This window comes from Engystomops pustulosus, chromosome 1, assembly GCF_040894005.1.
Source record: "Engystomops pustulosus chromosome 1, aEngPut4.maternal, whole genome shotgun sequence".
Lineage (NCBI taxonomy): Eukaryota > Metazoa > Chordata > Amphibia > Anura > Leptodactylidae > Engystomops > Engystomops pustulosus.
This window is the reverse complement of record NC_092411.1, coordinates 139,891,839-139,913,458: the sequence shown is the minus strand read 5'-3', so window position 1 is coordinate 139,913,458 and position 21,620 is coordinate 139,891,839. Positions and strand designations below refer to the sequence as shown.

General features: G+C 42.5%; 1 protein-coding gene across 5 annotated transcripts; it reads left to right on the top strand.

The window, feature by feature from the left end:
• Positions 1-643: 643 nt before the first annotated feature.
• HEMGN (hemogen) lies at positions 644-18,515 on the top strand. 5 transcript variants are annotated; one of them, XM_072154603.1, is made up of 6 exons: positions 644-1,460; positions 4,833-4,885; positions 4,973-5,115; positions 14,971-15,061; positions 16,057-16,415; positions 18,226-18,515. In XM_072154603.1, exons 3-6 carry the CDS (start codon positions 5,112-5,114, stop codon positions 18,348-18,350), a joined length of 579 nt encoding a protein of 192 aa, XP_072010704.1. In that variant the 5' UTR covers positions 644-1,460; positions 4,833-4,885; positions 4,973-5,111; the 3' UTR covers positions 18,351-18,515. The 5 variants fall into 5 exon arrangements, with proteins under 5 accessions (XP_072010704.1, XP_072010718.1, XP_072010693.1 ...); XM_072154610.1 differs by having other exon boundaries at positions 655-1,460; positions 14,971-15,049; XM_072154617.1 differs by lacking the exon at positions 4,973-5,115 and having other exon boundaries at positions 649-1,460.
• The last annotated feature ends 3,105 nt before the right edge of the window (positions 18,516-21,620 follow it).

The following is a 21,620-nucleotide window of genomic DNA, read 5'->3' as shown; positions in this document are numbered from 1 at the left end:
GCACCCTCGGAGGTGGGGACGCGCGTGACAGACCGCCAGAACCAGAGCGAGAGCGAGGATGGGTAAATTAGCACCCGTGAGCACGGGAGCACCAGTCACACATGGTGCTCCCGTCACACTTTCATTTCAAGGATGATCTATTTAGATCTGATCTTCACATTTACTACATTTGTAATTGCCTTTTGATGACCATTTGCATATTTTTAATTAAGAGTGACTTTAAAAACACAAAGTTCAAATTATTACCTTGGATTTTGTGTTTTTTTAAGATTTGTTTTAAGGAGAATGTATAAATTTGTGTGTTTTATTTTTATTTTTGCTAAAAAAAATGCAAATTGTTATTATTTTCAACAAACATAACCAACACAATGTTAAAAATCAAAACATGCGATTAATAAAATAAACCACATATATTTATGATTAAAGACAAATTAGAATAAAAATAAAACGCAAACAAAAGAACATGGAGACATTTATTACAACATAAAAAGACTGTTAAATCATGCACATACATTAGAACAAGGTCTATATAAATACACCATTTCAAAAACAAAAAAAAAGTTTTATTTTTACCTCCTATCCACAGCATAGTGGATAACAATATGATCAATGGGGGTTTACCATTCTCAATAATGAATGAGGCGGCAAGTTGAGCATGCATCCGACTGTTTTATTTGATGACTATGCCAGAAGTTGCCAAACGCTGTTATGGGCAATACATAAGAATGCTAAAGATACCTGAGTTCTGTGCTTGGCAATATCTGACAATCCCATAGTATTAAATGGAGTGGCAGGACATACTCTGGACTTGAAGTTCCATTTATTAGCGCCAACTGGACCTTAGTCTCATGGAGATATTTGATTAGATAATGTTAATAGTAGATGATAACTATATAACTTGTTATTTAGAATAAAAAGACCAGTGGTACAGCAGTGGTAGGCTGAACACTGGACAGATTCAGTGGAATAAGCTCCCCTTCCGATCACAAGTTTCATTACCTTTCTTCTTTGATGCACAGTGCTTTATAAAAATATGACTGAAATGTGACTGAAAAGTTCAACACAAGTTAATGTAGACCTTTGACAGTACTTTTCAGTGTCATACTCACATCACATTTTCAAAGATAACATTAACCAGCATGTTGAGCTACGAGCCAATAACCCAACCACGATGCCAGACACACACCTATTTGGCCTGTGATAAGAAATCATTACTGGCCTTCTGCAATGGTCGCAACTGATAAGACACTTTGGGCGGGAAGGAAAATTTGCAGTGGACACTCCTTTTTTTTCAAAATACAAGCAGTTTTGTAAAAACTGTGCAAAGCTCTGTGGGAACAAGACCAGAGCAGCAATATCAGTAGCAATGGGTGACGCTGAAAAGGACCATCATTATTCAGAGCCTTCTGGACCCCCTCCCCCAGCAATTGTGCACCATGAAGAAAAACAAGAGAGTCCAGGTAAATTATGTGTGTGAACGTGGCTTATATGTTTGTATATGCACCTAGTTCTACTGTAAGACTAAAATGAAACTGAACACTTTTCTGTAACTGTTGTTTCATTAGTATAAGCTTTGTATAAGCAAAGTATAAATCAAGGTTAATACATCTACCACATGTAGTTATCCATTTCCTGAAACAAAACATGGAATGATAAAATTCATGTCATTTTTACAAGGCAGACAAAAGCTGACATTTTTCCTATTATACATATAGTGCTGGAGCGTTTTGGTTTTAGTGTGTTTGAATGACAGTTCATGTTTAATCACCTTCCTGGTCCATGTTTTTTATAAAGTGTAACTCTTATCTTGTAATCCACATGTTACATTAAACCCTGCAAATTATTATACTTTCACGAGTTCGATCTCACATTGTACTAAGTATTTTGCTATGTACTTAATGTTGAAACTGGTCTAACAATGAAGAGCTGTAGCAGGGAATATGAACTCTTCCAGTAGGGGGTGCTATAACAAAGGCACCTAGATCTAATAGCATGCTGCTTATGACAGCAATAGAAATAGCTTTCCAGTATCTTACCATAATACTGAATAATAATCTTCAGTATCTTACTATATAATACTGAAAGATAATAAATGCTGTAATTTCTGCATAAATATGACAAAATTTATTTTCATATCTGAATTCTTTTTATATAAAATGTGACATAATTTCTAGTCATACTGACACTGTAGAATAGGTGTGACAATTCTTGTTTGTTCTTTTCAGCTTATTAATAATTATTTTTATATCTAATGCTCTCTGACCAATTGATCTAAAATACATACCTATACTATTGACAGCACACTACAACACAAGGTCCATAGGTCCATAGTGCAGTTTTGTTTGCTGCTAGACTGAATATGATAGCTAGGAAGATAAGGGCATGGATACCAGTTGTTGCATAGCTGCATGAATTGACCCTTTATATATAATCAGTGAACAGAAGAAGGTGTACCAAGAGATAAAACAGGGGTGTAACTAAACAATCTCACCATTTTAGCTAGCTGTAGGTGGAGCTTTTATCTCTGGACGCTTAAAATGTGTATGAATAACAATGTAATATAGTTAATGGGTGCATATTAATACAAAGACAGTGTTACAATGTCTCGTATATGGAAAAACTTGCAATTTGAATTGTAACTTGTTTCTTTATCCTGTACTCAAAATAGTTCACCTTAGAAATTTTTTTCTTGATACAATTTTAGGGCATTTATCAAATAGCCTGAGAAGAGAGAAATACAGGGCAACCTCACAGCAGGACTAAGACTGTATTGTGCACTACATAAAGGTTTACATTTATACTGTATACAAATGGCATTTCATAAAAGTCTTAAAGATGCAGGCTCTATTCAGGTATTTTGAACTAACCCACTTGGTTATGAGTCAGGGGGAACAGACAGGGGGGAATTTCATGAAAAGTTGCCCTTTTTCACTGAAAACACTTGAGCATATTTGCTTTACTATTTTCTAAACACCCACATACACTCCCATGTAAGTAACACACATATGTCAAGCCACATCTTCATTTACAGAGGATGTGTGAACAGGCCCGAATAGAGTCCTAGAGGTAGGTCCCACATCATGCAAACATTTATGGCATTTCAGAAAATATTTGGAATTGGCGCTGGTGTATAGTGTAAATATTGATGGTGTTGCTGGTAACAATAGATGGTGACCTGCACCCAATCTACAATATGCATCACTTAAAAAGGGAACCACTAAAAACATGATACCTGCGCCAACAAGAATTAAAATTAATATACTCTGAATGTACAAGAAATCTACTCCTTGGTGTCTATATGGCAGTAAATTAATTTGCGGTCAGTCACACCTAGTGCAGTGATGCAAGTTTATATGGTGTATGTTGGTACCTGTATCAAAGCTGCAGTTGCTGCCAACTGTGACATCTATACAGCAGAAGTGTGACATATGTATGGCATATCCATTCAATATCCTTTTTTTAGGCACCCTTTTAAATAAAGGAGATAGCTCAAAGCAGACATCCATTTTAAAAATATTTTAGTGCGTACAGTCAGATGTTCGATGTTCATAAGGTGAATTTGAAAAAAGCACACAATCCTTGTGGGTAAATTTCTGGAAGTAAAAGCAATCACACTTATCGGCGATAGGATGAGTACAGTACAATTAGAGCACTACCTTTCCAATATATGCATGATGACATGCAAATGCCATTTAAAGTGGTTATCCCTTATCATTGGCTGTTCCACTATGACCATCTATGGCCAACAACTATGCATCAATGGCTCTGCTGTTACTTGTGCACTTACTGTAGCAGGCTCCAAACAAGGGAAAGTGATCCCTGATGTGCGACCTGTCTGATATTGGTGTGTGAGCACCACCCACACCACCGATGTCAATAGAAAGTGATTGCCCAGGCCTCAAACACGGGCAGGAATAGGACCTTCTCTATAATTCGCAGAACTGGCAATCTGCCTGCCCACAGCTCGATGCATGCACCAGCCATGAGCATGAACACACAGAAAGTAATGTGTTAGGTTATGCATCAGGCAGCTTCCGGGAATGACCAGAAAGGAGGGTCTACTTTTACATTTTTTAATTCCATTTTCCTTTTTGGATACAAGTCCCTCTTTTATACTTAAAAGCTTTGTGATTGTTGCATTTATATTTTGTATCATACAGTACACATGATGTTTAATATATCACTCTAACTGATTTGTACCTCTTGAAAGTAATCTCATATCTCTTTCTATCATATTTCCTCATTTTCAATTCCACTGATTAAATGCCATATAAAAATGTAAAATAACAGCAAAGTAAAAAATCTCATCTTTACTGGTCTTACTTCATCAATTGTTGTTATTTAAATAAGTTCTAAGCAGCTATTTATGTAGGCCAAAAATATATTCTCTGGTTTTATAAGCATAACAGATCCATAGTGAATTAGTAGGATGACTTGAAATACAATGCTTGGATACATTGAGTTAAACCAAATCTATGCTTTCACAGTAAAGCAAAATAACAGCAAAACTGTGTTAAAGTACACAATGAAAACTATTCCATTGTTAATGGCTGCTTTTGCAGACATTTAGATGGTTACTTTATGTAAAAGTTTTCCTTATACATTGAGTGGTAACGTTATTATAGTGGCTGCACCTAATATACTGCCAATCTTGGATTCCTGAAAAAATAATGGCCATCACAGGCTCAGCCTGTATTATTCTATACTATTAGGTAATGATATTCATATATAGTATTATAATTATCATTTTGTACATTGCCAAAAGCAAGACCACAGGATTGAGATTTTTATGCTATTTTACATTTTTTTAATATGTGGACCTTTTCTTACAGGGGTTGAAAATGAGGAGTTTGCATGTTTTGGCAACTGTGAATCTTAGAAAGAGGTAAGGATTGCTTTTGTGGAGGTACATGGTTATGATAGTATGATAGGATATACATACAGTGACTATAAAAAAGTCTTCACATTCCAGATGCAGCATATCCTTTCTACCTATTCTCAAAGTAGAGAATGGGGTGCAGTCTCTAAACTCATCCACAAGCCTGCCACCGACCTACAAGCCTCACAAACCCTAAAGGCCAAGGACTTCTGGCAGACAATCCCTATACTGAATGGGTATACAGAAAAGATGACAGCAACCAAAGATTAACAGGGATAAACAGAGACCAGGGGGCATGAAGGGGGTTCTCTGAGTTGGATATCTTCTCTGCTGTTCTAGAGGGGTTGTGGATAAGTATAACCACTACAAATTCTCTAGAATTGCAATTGTGTTCCCACTGCTCACAAATCCCCAAAGCAATTAAAGTGGTTTACTCTACATATACCTTTGAAAATCCCTTGTTTACGGATATAACTCTATTTCAACAACCTATAGTCACTCAGACAGCCCCCTTCATGCCCCCTGGTCTCTTATACTCCCTGTTGTTCTTTGGTTCAAGGTAATCTACCATCAAAATCTTCTTATATATGTTATTCATGGCCTCCTTCCCTCTAACATAACATAAATAAATAAATGCTAACAAGCCAAAAAGGCTTTGAGGGGCGTTACCAGAGCTTTTCCATGCTGTAGCATCACAAACTGTTACACTGTGCAGAAGCATTTCCCCCTCCCACTGTGTGAGATTACAGCAGGCAGAGGGATGGGGGGAAGTGCTGAGGGAGCAGTGGGAGACATGCTCCTACATAGCATGAAAGGGTAACACTCCGACGATCTGTCGGATCGTCCGACGGCCCGTCCCCCGATTTCGGTCGCAAGCAAGCCGGCGCCAATGCGGCAAAATCCGATTGCATGGGACACAATCCCCTTCCCCAGCGGTATGATCCCCAATACCTTTGGAAAACACGACGGAAATGCGGCCGCAGGACCCTTAACCCCTAGGGGACACAGCCTATTTTGGCCTTAAGGACGCGGCCCCATTCTTCAAATCTGACCTGTGTCACTATAAGTGGTTATAGTTTTGGAACGCTATGAGATATCCAGGGGATTTTGAGATTGTTTTCTCGTGACACATTGTACTTCAAATTAGTTTAAAAATTTGGATGATATCTTTTGTGTTTAGTTATGAATAAAAACTAAATTTGGCAAAAATTTGGAAAAATTCTTTATTTTCAACGTTCTAAATTCTCTACTTTTGATGCAGATAGTCATAGCTCCCAAATAAATTCATAACTTACATTTCCCAAATGTCTGCTTTATGTTGGCATGGTTTCCACATATTTTACTAGAATGTTATGAGGCTCAGAATTTAGGTATCATTTTTCAAATTTTTTGTGAAATCACCAAAACCTGTATTTAGATGGACCTGCTCAACTTCTAATTGACACTGAGAGGCCTAAATAATAGAGGGACTCGTAAAATACCCCATTGTGGAAACTACACACCTCAACGTATGAAAAACCACTTTTAAGAAGTTTGTTAACGCTTTACGTGTTTTATAGGGTGTGGGGATTTGGCCCAGTAGAGACCGTGGTAGCGGGGTGCTGGGATGCAGTTCAAGACAGGGACACCAGGGTACAGTCCAAACAGGTCTCGCCTGCGTTTATTGCAGCAAAATTAAACCAGCCTTTACTTTCAGGTATTGGAATAAACAAAAGAAAACCTACCCGTCAGGGTGCTAACTACACAAATAGTCCACTAGCTCACACTAAACAAAGATCACGTGGCTGCTCCAGACACACAGGTCAGAGCTGTGTCCTCTCAGCCTCCTTCCACAGAGAGACACCCCACTCAACTCTGCTGAGTCATTTTATCCAGGCTAATTAGGCTGTTCCCATCACCTGTGTCCAAGGTGCTGGACAAACCCACCTCAGCACTAAGGCCTTGCATAGAAGCAAAACCTAGGGGAAACATACCGTCCATCCACAGTTAACCCCTTCAGTGTCTCACATACCCTCCCCCTCTGTTTGACCCTGTGGGGACGAACATTTTTGGCCATCAGACAGTGGGTACGGGATAGGGCATCGGCATTCCCATGCAGCTTTCCTGCTCGATGTTCCACCGTGAATTTAAAATTCTGGAGCATTAGGAACCACCTTGTGACCCTGGCGTTCCTCTCCTTGGCCTGACTCATCCAGGTTAGGGGAGAGTGATCAGTCACCAGTGTAAACTGCCGCCCTACCAGATAATACCTCAGGGATTCCAGAGCCCATTTGATCGCTAAGCACTCCCTCTCAACTATACTGTAGTTCTTTTCAGGAGGTGAGAGCTTGCGGCTCAGGAATGTTACAGGATGTTCCTCACCCTCCACTACTTGGGACAGGACAGCCCCCAAGCCCACGTCAGAAGCGTCAGTCTGCACAATAAAGGTCTTGGTGAAGTTAGGGGTAATCAGTACCGGTCCCTCGCACAAAACCGTCTTAAGTCGCTGAAACGCCCCCTCAGCCTCTTCACTCCACTTTACCATCACCGCCCTGCTACCCTTTGTCAGGTCAGTCAGGGGTGCCGCTATTGGGCATAAATTTATCGGGGATTTATCGGGGATAAATCGGCGATAATAGCCCACTATGCCCAGAAAAGCCCTCACTTGCTTCTTGCTCAAAGGTCGTGGTCACTGCTGGATCGCCTCTACTTTATTTACTTGGGGTTTGATGACCCCTCGCCCAATACGGTACCCCAGGTAACGGGCCTCTTCCAGACCCAGTGCACACTTTTGGGGGTTCGCTGTCAGCCCTGCTGCCCTCAGGGAGTCTACCACTGCTTGTACTTTGGCTAGATGACTCTCCCAGTCGTTACTATAGACTATGATGTCATCTAAGTAGGCCGAGGCATAACTCCGGTGAGGTTTTAGCACGAGATCCATTAACCTCTGGAATGTGGCGGGAGCCCCATGTAGCCCAAAGGGGAGTACCACATACTGAAAAAGCCCATCAGGGGTAACAAAAGCGGTCTTCTCTTTAGCCCTGTCAGTCAAGGGTACCTGCCAATACCCTTTCGTCAGGTCAAGGGTGGAGAAGAACCTAGCCTGTCCAAGTCGTTCTATCAACTCGTCAACCCTGGGCATGGGATAGGAATCAAATTTGGACACCTCGTTCAACTTCCTAAAATCATTGCAGAACCGTAGGGAACCATCAGGTTTGGGAATCAACACAATAGGACTCGACCAGTCACTTTTAGATTCCTCGATAACCCCCAGGTCTAACATCTGCCTGACTTCTTCGGATATGGCAAGCCGGCGCGCTTCAGGGACCCGGTAGGGTTTTTGGTGTACCCGGATGTGGGGTTCGGTTATGATGTCATGCTTGATGACTGAAGTACGTCCCGGTAACTTAGAGAACACATCCACATTTCGGAGCACAAACTCCTTCGCTTCCTGAATCTGGGCCCTGGAGAGGGACTCCGAGATCCGTACTTCAGGCACCTTGGCATCGGGTACACCTACCTCCGGTGTCCCCTTCTTGGGGACAGACGCCTTCTCTACTCCCATGGCCATCAGGGACTCTCTTTCCCTCCATGGCTTTAGGAGGTTCACGTGGTATATCTGTTCGGGTTTCCTCCTCCCCGGCTGAGATACCCTGTAGGTTACCTTCCCCACTCTCTCCATGACCTCATATGGCCCTTGCCATTTGGCCAAGAACTTGCTCTCCACGGTGGGCACCAGAACTAGCACTCTGTCGCCTGGGTTAAAGGTCCTGAGTCTGGCTGACCTATTGTAGACCCTAGACTGGGCCTCTTGTGCCCTTGTCATGTGTTCCTTTACAAGGGGCATTACCGCCGCTATGCGGTCCTGCATAAGGGAGACGTGTTCTATCACACTACGGTGGGGGGTCCTCTCCTGCTCCCAGGTCTCCTTGGCTACATCCAAAAGCCCACGTGGGGAACGGCCATATAACAGCTCAAAGGGTGAGAAACCCGTGGAGGACTGGGGAACTTCACGTATGGCAAACATCAAATAGGGCAACAAACAATCCCAGTCCTTCCCATCTTTGCTGACCACCCTCTTAAGCATCCCCTTCAAGGTCTTATTAAACCTCTCGACCAGGCCATCTGTCTGAGGATGATACACAGAGGTGCGGAGCTGTTTTACCTGTAGTAACTTGCACATCTCCTTCATTACCCTAGACATGAATGGGGTACCCTGGTCAGTCAAGATTTCCTTGGGGAGGCCTGTGCCTGAGAACACCTGGAACAGCTCCCTAGCAATATTTTTGGAGGAGGTGTTCCTTAATGGAATCGCCTCGGGATACCGCGTAGCGTAGTCCAGGATAACTAGGATGTATTGGTGCCCCCTGGAGGATTTGACTATGGGGCCAACCAGATCCATTGCAATCCGTTCAAAGGGCACTTCTATGATCGGTAGCGGGACCAAAGGACTCCTGAAGTGGGAGACCGGGGCAGTAAGTTGACACTCCGGGCAGGAGCTACAATACCGGTTTACCTCCTCCCACACCCTGGGCCAGAAAAATCGCTGCAGGATCCTCTCTCGGGTCTTCTCAGCACCTAAGTGCCCTCCCAGCACATGTTTGTGTGCCAACTCTAGCACCAGCCTACGGTGAGATTGGGGTACTACAAGTTGCTCAACCTCCTCACCCCGTATCTGGTCGACCCTGTACAACAGTTCCCCAATAATCACCATTCGGGGGTATATTTTATCAGCCCCTGGTATTTGGAGCACCCCATTTATCACCTTGACATTCTCCCGTGCTTTAACCAAGGTAGGGTCCTGTAGCTGTGCAGCCCCAAAATTGTCACGGGAAATCTCAAGGTCCAGCATGTCGGCCACCTCCTCGTGGCCCTCGACCTCACCAGCTAGGACCTCTAGGGGAGAGAATTCATCACATGGGGTCACCCCTACTGCTGGTGTGTGTACATCGGCCTCAAAGGGTTCAGGGGCCAAGGCCGGACATACCTGATGTCCATTATCTGCAACAGCACCTGAGGTGGGTCTTCGTCTCCAGAGGTCCCAAAACACCGGTAAGTCTCTGCCGATAATAGCCTCATGAAAAAGGGACCCCACCACCCCCACTTCATGGGTAACAGTACCACAAGGGGTATGTAGGTTGATGACAGCAGTGGGATATTCGCGAGTGTCCCCATGTATACACAACACTCCCACTCTCCGCCCACTGTATAGTCCAGGATCAACCAAAGTTCCACGCACCAGGGTGACCAGACTCCCTGAGTCTAGCAAGGCTTCCACTGCGTGACCACCGATTGTGACCATGCATACTTGGGGTTCTGCATCCGTGACTGACTCAGCCGCCAGAACTGGCCGGGCAAACAGTGACACTCGCCGGGTCTGGTTGCAGTCCATTGGCTCCACTGACAGTGGACAGTTGGCAGCAATATGGCCCATTTCATGGCACCGCCAGCACTGGATACGGCCATGACCTCTGTCACGAGCCTCACTGGGTTTCTGGGTATCCACGCCCCCCAATGAACCCCCTCCCAACCTGACATGTCTCCCCTTTTCCGAAGTAGCGGTCTTACCAGCTGGTTTGGTGACCCTGTCACTGGCACTGCTTCGTGTCGGAGGGGTAAGTAGAAGGTCCTCCGTAGCCCGATACCTCTCTACTAGGGACACAAGCTCCTCAGCTTTTGTGGGACCGGCCTGTCCAACCCACCGCTGGAGCCGAGAGGGCAGAGAACGGGTGAATTTGTCGAGGACCACTCTCTCTACCATCTGTGCGAGGGTGCAGTCCTCTGGTTGTAGCCACTTCCGGACAAGATGGATCAGGTCATGCATTTGGGAGCGTGGGGGTAATTTTTCTGAGTAAGCCCACTGGTGGACCCGGCTGGAGCGAACTTGAACGGTGACCCCAAGACGAGCAAGAATCTCCGCCTTTAGCTGGGGGTACTTACGGGCCTCCGTTTCACTCAGGTCGTAGTAAGCCTTCTGCGACTTGCCGGTCAGGAACGGTGCCAGGACATCTGCCCACTGCTCAGCCGGTAACTCCTCTCGCTCAGCTACTCGCTCGAACACTGTGAGATACGCCTCCACGTCGTCGGTCGTCGCCATTTTTTGTAACGCCTTTTGTACTGCAGCCCGTGCGGAACGCTGGACAACCGGGTACCCTTGTAGACCAGTATGGGACCCCTCAGTAGTCGTCGCTTGCGGTGCTGCCATAATGCCAGAAAACTTCTCCATCATCAGCTGGAACATGGCTCGGGACTCCTCCTGCTGTTGCTGGAGCATGGCTTGCTGCTGTCGGGACCTCTCCTCCTGCTGCTGGAGCATGGCTTGCTGCAGCTGCCGATTAGCCAGGGACTCTTCCTGCTGCTGCTGCCGATTAGCTCTGGCCTCCTCTTGCAGGTATTTAATAAAGTCCTCCATCTTGGCTTTATCCTGCACTTTGCCTGCTGCTTTCACCCAGGCCATGCAATGTTGCAGGATGTAGCGAGCCTTTCAGGTGTATGTCTTTTTGAACTGCCCGCAATCCGAAGCACCATATGTGGGGATTTGGCCCAGTAGAGACCGTGGTAGCGGGGTGCTGGGATGCAGTTCAAGACAGGGACACCAGGGTACAGTCCAAACAGGTCTCGCCTGCGTTTATTGCAGCAAAATTAAACCAGCCTTTACATTCAGGTATTGGAATAAACAAAAGAAAACCTACCCGTCAGGGTGCTAACTATACAAATAGTCCACTAGCTCACACTAAACAAAGATCACGTGGCTGCTCCAGACACACAGGTCAGAGCTGTGTCCTCTCAGCCTCCTTCCACAGAGAGACACCCCACTCAACTCTGCTGAGTCATTTTATCCAGGCTAATTAGGCTGTTCCCATCACCTGTGTCCAAGGTGCTGGACAAACCCACCTCAGCACTAAGGCCTTGCATAGAAGCAAAACCTAGGGGAAACATACCGCCCATCCACAGTTAACCCCTTCAGTGTCTCACAAGGGGTTAAAACAAAATGGAGGTGCAGTCTGCAAATTGTAATATTTTTTCACAATACACTCATTTTGGGTGGAAAATTAAACATTTACAATGGATTAAATGAATAAAGGCTCCACAAAGTTTGTTACCCAATTTCTCCCGAGTACACGGATACTCTATATGTGGTGGTAACCTGCTGTATGGACGCACGGCCGGGCATAGAAGGGAAGGAGGCGCCATCCAGATCAGATTTCCTATGTCAAATTGTACAGGCTATAATTTTTTTCTTTTTTTAATGTGGACCTATAGGGGCTTATTTCTTTTGCCACATGAGATGCACTTTTCTGGTACGTAATTTGGGGGAATCTATAGGCTAATTGTGAGATTTTATTAACTCTTTGTTGGTGGAGGAAATGAAAATCATCACTTTTCAGGAAGATTTTTATGGGGTTTTTTTTTTGGCTGTTTACCATACCATAAAAATAGTATATTATTTTTATTCTATGGGTCGCCACGATTACAAAAAGACCTCATTTATATAGATTTTTTATTTTTTTCCCATTTTTAGTGCATAAAAAGTAATTTGGCAAAAATGTTGTTACTTTTAGCATCACCGTCTTTCATATGCATAACTTTTTTATTTTTCGCCTCACAAATCTGTTTAAGGGCTTATTTTTTGCGAGAAGGATTGTTCTTTTTAGTGGTCTTATTTTAGAGTGCATAACATTTTTTAAATCCCTTTTTAGAGCATTTTTATAGGGTATTAATTGAAAATGATCTTTTTTCTGGAGCTTTTTTTTGTTTTGTTTTTTACGGGGTTAACTTTGCGGATCTAATAATGATTCTGTTTTATTATGCAGATTGTTACGGACGCAGGGATACCAAATATGTGGGGGTTTTGTGTATTTTATTCAATTGTACTGAATAAAAAACAATTTGGAGAAAATCTTGTTCATTTTAGCATCATCATCTTTTCATATGCATTCATATTTTTCGGCTGACAAATCTAGTTAGGGGCTTATTTTTTGCGAGAAGAGTTGTTCTTTTTAGTGGGCTTATTTTGGAGTGCATAACATTTTTTAAATTACTTTTTAGAGCATTTTTTTATAGGGTATTAATTAAAAATTATCTTTTTTCGGAACGTTTTTGCGTTTTTTTTTCTACGGCGTGTACCGTGCGGGTCCAGTAACGATTCTGTTTTATTATACAGATTGTTACGGACGCGGCAATACCAAATATGCGGGGTTTTTTGTGTTTTTGTGTTTTTTATACTTTATTAAGTGTTTTTATGGAAAAGTGACATTTTAGGGGCTTATATTTTTATGTATTTATTTTTTATTTATTATAATGTGTAGTGTTAAGTGTTTTTGCATATTTTTACTTATACATACTTGAACTTGAACCAGTGATGCTCTGATCACTGGTTTAAGTTCAATACACTGCTCTACAATACTATTTTATTGTAGAGCAGTGTAAACTGTCTGAGCAAGCTTGCGCATGCTCAGACAGTTTACAGTCAGACCCGGAAGGGGTCTGACTGCCATGGAGACCGGGCAGCTCCGGGGCACATGCCAGTCCTCGGAGCTGCCCAGAAGTGGATCGGATCCCCCGGTAAGCGGCACGGGGGATCCGATCCACAGCGCAAACACCCTTACACGCCGCGGTCATGTTTGACCGCGGCGTGTAAGGGGTTAACACCCGCGATCGGAGCCGGCTCCGATCGCGGGTGTTAGCGCAGGCTGTCAGCTGTACTAGACAGCTGACAGCCGCTGCTTCTGGTACCGGCTCCGTTCGTGAGCCGGTGCCAGAAGCAGGACGTTATAGAATGTCCCCGTGCGCTAAGCATCTAGCCCCGGGGACGTACTATAACGTCCTGGTGCGCCTAGGGGTTAATAAATAAGCATTTTCAATTGATCCAGGAGACCGAATATATGTAAACAACAATCTTTATATTTTCATCATAAATTAGACATAAAGGCATTAGTACATCACCATACTTCAAAGTGTGTTGCCAAAGTCCATAGAGTAGTTCACACGTTTACAGCGGTGGCTCCTTACTGAGACAATGAAAGTCCGGTGTGTCGTGACGTTTCGGAGGGGAACCTCCTTCCTTTATGTCTTATTTATGATGAAAATCTAAAGATTGTTGTTTACATATATTCGGTCTCCTGGATCAATTGAAAATGCTGCTATAATACAAGGAGTGAGAGCCTTGTAAGGAGTGTACCGATGTTCGCATGTTCAAACAAACACTAAAGAGCCCTTAATAAATAAGCCCCAATGTGTTGCATCAATATATTTATCATACTAATTGAAATGAAAGGTATAACACAGTGTCCTCTACTGACAATATAACAGCAGCTGAACTTGTCCCCCTCTCCCAGCAAAGTGACTTCTAAACCTTATCCAGAGAACAACTTCAGAAATGTGACCTGAGAACTGTGAATTTGTGTACCATGAGACCCACCAGGGCATTGGGCCTCAGAAAGACACCCAAAAGAGACATATATTGAATATTATTTTTATTAAGATTATGGTGATAAAATATAAACATGTAAAAAGACAATAGGGATAAATTATCCATTGGTCATTATTGCAACAAAAAAGGGACATATAGGGGCACATTTACTTATGCGTCCATGCGCGTTTCCCGAGGTGCAATCCCCAACGAGAATGCACAGCTGGTGCGATTCACTTTCATCCTGCGCCCGATATCCTGCATGTGTCGCTTCCGCGCTCAGGTCCGCCGGAGTTCACCATGTTCTTCTCAGTGCATGTAAGTGCTTGGCTTGCAACACAATTTAAATGTTAAATCCCGCACTCAGTCCGCGACGGCATTCCCCCCCTGATTTGTGTTGCATGAAATCCGGTCGCGTGCGATACAATCCCCTGCTAAATGTGGCGCAAATTGGAAATTGACGGAATATCCAGCGATAGTGTGATCCATGGCCCCTTACTAAAGGAGCCCCATAATCTTCTACTGAAGCATATATTGGAAACATTACAATAATCCACTGACATTATAAGCTACTTTAATACAGGCATTTTGGGATACATCTAGCAAAATCTGACATTTCATAATAACAATAAAAATGTATTCATTTCAAAGAACTGTAATTGGTAAAGTTTATATAAATGTATGTTTATGCTTTCTGCAGTACCTATAAGAAGACGTTTAAGAGATCGAGAAATGTTAAAAAGGAAGAAAGAAGAGGCTCAAGAGAAAGATACTTACCAGTGGGTTTTTGGGTAAATTTTGATGGGAAACCTTGTATTTGAAGCTACAAATTAATATTATATTATTTAGAAAATACATATATATACAGTATAGGGCAGTGATGGCTAACCTATGGCACTGGTGCCAGAGGTGGCACTCAGAGCCCTGTCTGTGGGCACCCAGGCCATCACCAGAGATGACTCCAGGTATATACCTGCAATCCCAGACAGCCCAGGACTTGCTGTGCACAGAGCTATTTTAAAGTGACAGCTCGACCTGGGACTATTTTCTGCTTTATTGGTGTCCTGAGTGCTGGTATCAATGAAAACTGTGACAGAGAAGGGAGTATAAATCACAAATTAAATTTCTGTGTTGGCACTTTGTGATAAATAAGCGGGTCTTTGTTGTAGTTTGGGCACTCGGTCTCTAAAAGGTTTGCCATCACTGGTATAGGGGATCTATTAAAATGTACTTTAATGTTATGATATACCATATAATATTCACATTTTATCTACTAGAATTGGTACATATATAGGATCTGGATTGAATTATTGAAATTTTTTAGTTAGATGGGTTAAGCTTTAAAGGGAACCTGTCACCAGGGACCTCATTTTTACTAAAGACAGTTTGTAGAAGTCTATACATTGCATATATGCCTTTCTGCCTTGTATAAGCATTTGTATCAAAATATAATTGTGTGTCTTAACTTACCTGGCTGCCTGGCAAAATCATCTGCTAAGTCCCAAGGGTTTTCTTTGGTTTGGATGCATTTCAACAAACAACAGGTGACTTGTCTGTGTTGCAAACTCCAGAACACCCCTTTAATTAGTTTCCAGTATATCAGTCATACCTCTAAAACAATGAAGTCTCATTTTCCACAAGATTTTGAGAAATAGTCTGGATTAAAACATATAAAATTAATTATGCTTGTTAGCAATAAACAAAGTAGTAGAGATTATGGCATTTGTTCAATTTTTTTGCTAATATTATTAAAAACAAATAATTAAAAAATACTTCCTAACATTAGGGAGAAGACCAGCAACAAACGCCAAAGAAAAACTAAGGGAACCGGACGTGGGAGGAGAAAGCAAGCCAAAGAACCTGAGCCAGAACCCCAACCTGAACCAGAACAGGAACCAGTTCATGAAGTCCAACAAGATCAAAGGCCAGAAGAGGAACACTTGGAAACAGAGGCAGAAAATAAATTTGAGTTACTGTCTGATGTACCACAAGTGCATGTTGAGCATGAGCAAGACCAAAAACCTCTGGTCCATCAGGAAGATTCAGTGGCGACTGTGACTAAAGAAGAGCCTGCTGAGGTGACTCTTCTAATACATGAGGAGGCGGATGGACATTTACCACAGGAGACTTCTTCCTTGCTAAAAGGTAATCTCTTGTTCTAACAAGAAACAAATTAAAATAATGCAAAGTTACGCTTCTCATTTCCAATTAATCATGTATGTTTGATATTAAATTGATCTGATTATCTTATGGTTCTATTCATTTGATTTGTCATATGTAATATAAAAATTGTATCTTTGATTTTCTATGTTAACAATATTATAATATATTTCAGATTTTTTTTTATTCAATAAATTACTTAGTTCTATGGTATCCAAAAGTCTTGCACACATGGTTTAGCCATTAAAAAAATATGATTTACCTGTTCCTATGATCCCTGCACACTATTTTTTCTCCTGAAATATTTTGTTATATGCCGAAATGACAACAACCATAACAGCTTGCACAGTAGGTTGTGTGTAGTCAATACCACCTACTCCTTACCAGCGCTCCTCCACATCCGCCAGCTGCTTATTGAACCTCTTAGCTCATAGCACAGACTGGGAAGCAGATCATTTTACACTCCTTTACTTCTCCCAGCCATGCTGCATGATGTAGTTCATCATGTGAGCAGGCACAGGGGACATCTGCCATGCTCTAGCCTCTGAAATCTGAGTGCAAGGAGGATCTGATTGATTCCTCTGCCCTACCCCACCGCTTCCCACTTCTCTACAACATGGGGGATGTAGCCCTATGTAGGACTATGTTTATGGATGTGTCATCACATCACGTACCATTGGGTGGATGACTCAAAGCAATCTAGTATAACTATACATTGATAACAAACCATTCTTACCAGTGGCCACCATTTAGTTTTACATATGCCCACAGTAAGGAAATTACAGGCGGTCCCTGCCTTAAGGACACCCAACTTACAGAGGACCCCTTGTTACAGACGGACCTCTCTGACCACTGTGACCTCTTCATTGTTTGTAGAACTAATCCTAGTGGAACCTCTTCCATGGTATAGTATGTCAATAGAATCTGATAATTGGGAGTGACTGCTACATAAACTGCCACTCATTTATAAAAGACCAGGACTGAAGTTACTTTCTTCTTAAATGAAAAACTGTCATTAAGAAACTGGAGGAGAAAAAGCTAATTGGAATAGTCTGCTTAGCTACTGAATTGCACCTCTCTGATGTCTGATGTATAGACAACACTGCAAGACATAATTGTAGAAACAAAATAGCCAGCAAATACACCAGTATAAGATCAAATAGATTTCTTCTTTAAGTCCATGAGACATACAGCAATAATCAACAACAAACAGCATGTTAGGAAGAGTATCCAAGATTGGTTAATACTATCAAATCTATTTCATATTGGAATTATTGTTGTATGGCTCATGGACCTAAAGGGGCATTCCCATCTGAGCATTCACATTGTATGTATCCAGATGGGAATACCTCTTTAATAAAGAAGAAACTTGTAAGATCTTATACTGGTCGATATGCAGGCCATGTTGTTTCTACAATTAAGAAACTTCACTCAAATCTGCAAAGGATGTTATGGAGAAAATATTACTGAGCAGATTGATACATTGTTTTTGTGGGAAACACTTTAGAAGATTTTTTTTCATTTATATCTTTGCTCTATCTATTCTTGGAAGAAGCCAACTAGTCATCCTATAAGTGACTGACAGCTGTATGACTGTACATACAGAAATAGCTGCCAATCATTGATAACTGCCAAGAAGATGGGCTACCAATCGCAGATGCTGCCTCATGCTTACTTTAGAGGACAATACATTTTAATGTTTCTAGATTTTTGTTCTGATTTATGGGATCATCACTTCTTCTTACTGATTAAATTCTCACTTTATTATGTATAACAACTTATTTTTCATTTGTAGATAAAGAAGAGGCAGCAGAGTCTCATCCTGTGCCCGATACTGAAGTAACAGATTTACCTGACGTGTTTGCCTTTCCTCTGGATCAAGAACAAGTGGAGCATCAGTACTACACACCACTACTTTAACTTGACTGTTACAAGGTTTTCTATATTATATAAAAGTTATATTTTTAGTATTCAATATTTCTGAATAAATATAGATGAAGTCTATAATCTATAGCACAAACTTTGTCAAGTTAGTATCACTTCCAATGATTGACATTTAATAAAAAGATTTCTGTTTATGATAAACATTTGTTATGTGATTACATTTTACCGTATATAATTGAGTATAAACCGCCCCAAAAATAAGCCAAGGTATTATATGTTTTGCGCCACCCTTGGTGAATTAACATAAAATAAAAATACTTATCCTAAGGACACCAATACTGTTGAAACAAAAAGGGGAAGTTTAGACTATCATTCCAAGTGCAGGAGCTCCAGTGATAATTTGGCAGCCCAGAACGTGTGCCAACAGGAAGGTTTCTTCATGCCCTCTCTGGCACGTGTGCCAGAGGCTCGCCACAGCTGCAGTGGAATCTCATAAGATGAGTGGTGAAGATTATGCAGAAAAACTCAGCTTATACTCGAGTGTATACTGTATAGTAGCTATTTACTTCTCTATAAAATATGTATGTAGGATTTATAAAATTAGGTAGATAAGAAGCTATAAAAACTAGAAGAAATAAAACTACTGTGTAACGGTTACACAGACAACAGAACTAGAGTCTCGTGGGAAGAGTTCGAAAGAAGGAGTCTGTGGACCAGTGGACCCTCTGGATCACCGCGGGAGATGCTGATGGTACTAGCCACAACCAGGGACTGGAGTTGAGGTGGCACCTGGTATTCACCAGAGCCTGCTGCAAAGTGGGATGGTCTTGTTGCGGCGGTGCCACCAGGTCGTTCCACGGGTGCGACTAGGCCGCATGGTGGCAGCTAGGGAAACGGGTAGCAGGACACAGTCCAAGCCTGGGATGACAGCAGGAGTACGGCTTAGAAAGATGATGGAACTCACAGCAGGCACACGACCCAGGCAGACAGGAATGGAGAGGTCCTTGGAGGAGAGCTGGTGGCTTGGAGACGTCTGGAAACGCTGGGAACACGGTAGCCACCAAGAACGTCTGGGAACGCTGGAGACAGGAGACACGGAGGCGTCTGGAAATGCTGGAGGACAGGAAACACAAAGGCGTCTGGAAACACTGGAGGACAGGAAACACGGAGACATCTGGAAATGCTAGAGGACAGGAAAGCGTCTGGAAACGCTAATGGGCTTTCTTTTCAACAGGAACCGCTATGGGAAGTGAGGTGTGGAAACCTTGGAAGTTCCTTGTAGAATGCTGAAGATCCGGCCAGGCAGGAGGGGAGGTGCCAGATTATAAGGGCGAGGCCGGATTTGGCAGCACCAATCAGGAGGATGCTGGCCCATTAAGGCTAGGAGAGCTGGCGCATGCGCGCCCTAAAAAGTGGGAACACGCACGGCCTAGTGAGCGAGGACACAGCCTAGTCGAAAGTAGGAGCGTTGGGAGAGGTTAGTCCGGGCCGGGGGGTTGCCGCGATCCGTACCGAGGATCGCCGGTGCGGCCGTGACATACGGTATGTAATTCTCTACATAAAAACAGAGATACAACCTGCTCCCTCTAACTCTCCGCTACATCAAGTCCAGTAAATTTATCTGGCAAATGCACCCACACCTGAATCAAAAGATACTGGCAACTTATAACTGACAACTAATAACACCCTCACATTGCACCGCCAACCCTCACATCAGAGAATGTTGTCTTTTGTTACTTTTCTTAAAAAGCTACATAAAAGTCAGCACAAATATATTAGCAACCCATTCTAACCCTGTTAATCAGACGTAACACTGGAAAACTCAAGACATTGAAGACTTTGCTGGGTGGGTGAAAAACAGCAAAAAAAAAAAAAAAGGACAAATTCAACATTGTGGCCAAATTAGTTGCAAAATGATGTACAAAAAAAGAGAACATTATGGGGGTCATTTACTAAGGGCCCGATTCTTGTTTTCCTGATGTGTTACCCGAATATTTCCGATTTGCGACGATTTTCCCTTTTTCCCCCCCGGGTTTTTGGTGCATGCGATCGGATTGTGGCGCATCGGCACCGGCATGCACACGACAGAAATGGGGGGGGGGCCTGGTCAAACGAAAACCCGACGGATTCGGAGAAACCGTCGCATTTTAAAAAAAAAGTGTCGTGGGACACGCACTTACCTTCACCAAGTATAGGATCGTGAACTCCGGCGGCCTCGGCGGACTTCAGCGCAGCAGAGACATCTGGTGGACGTTGGAACTGCCTTAGTGGATCGCCCGAATGGGCCGGAATCCAACCCGAATCCACCGCAGAGAACGCGCCGCTGGATCGCGAATGGGCCGGGTAAGTAAATCTGCCTCAATGTCATAAATCCCCCATTTAGTTTGTGAATGGTACTACACATTCTTATCATTATCTCATACACAAAAGATTGGTCAGTGGCTACAGGACTGATGAGACAAAAGCCAAAGTGGAATCCATAAAAACACAGGTGATCATTTGCTTCATCAGATCGAGAACTTAATAATGACTTCTCCTGGTCGGTGTCTAATTGCAACAGATTTGACAACTGGATGTTTTCAGCTCCCTGAGCACATCTCCACAGTGAACTCCATACTAATACCACATTCACTCACTGTATAGTGTTTCACAATGACCATGCAGTGCCTCCCACATATCACACATACACTGTGACCCATTCAAAATATTATAATATATACTTTACCATAATTCCAATAGTACGGTAATATTAATTTTTTATACAATTTTTTAACTCAGTTTAAACATGCATAACACACAACAACATGCATAACACACAACAACAATGCCACGTAAAGTTTAGCAATAGGTATAATAATAAATAAACATTACACAGCAGGAGGGAAACGTTCACAGTATTACGTAAGGAAATAGAATGAGGTATGGGCAATGGGGATATATCAAGTAGTAGCTAAATAGAGGACTGGGCTAGTGCGCTTCTCATTTTGGATACTGATTAATTGGTAGTAGGTGAATCAAGGAGAGTCCTATACTTTAAGACAGTAGGTATGAAACCGGCACTCCAATTCGCCATTTCTGTTCTTACTCAGGGTCTAAAGACTAAGCACAAGCAAACCATTTTAAAAAGGCAGGTAACATGGTGGGAAAGAACATATTAGTTAGTGCATGCGTATATTGGCTCTTGCTCTGAAATTCTATTGCATACAGCACTAATACAATATCTCATAAAAATATAATGTAATTGAAACATACATAAAGCAGCACTTATTGTTAATTCAGTAAAGGTACATTGGTGGTCATTTACTA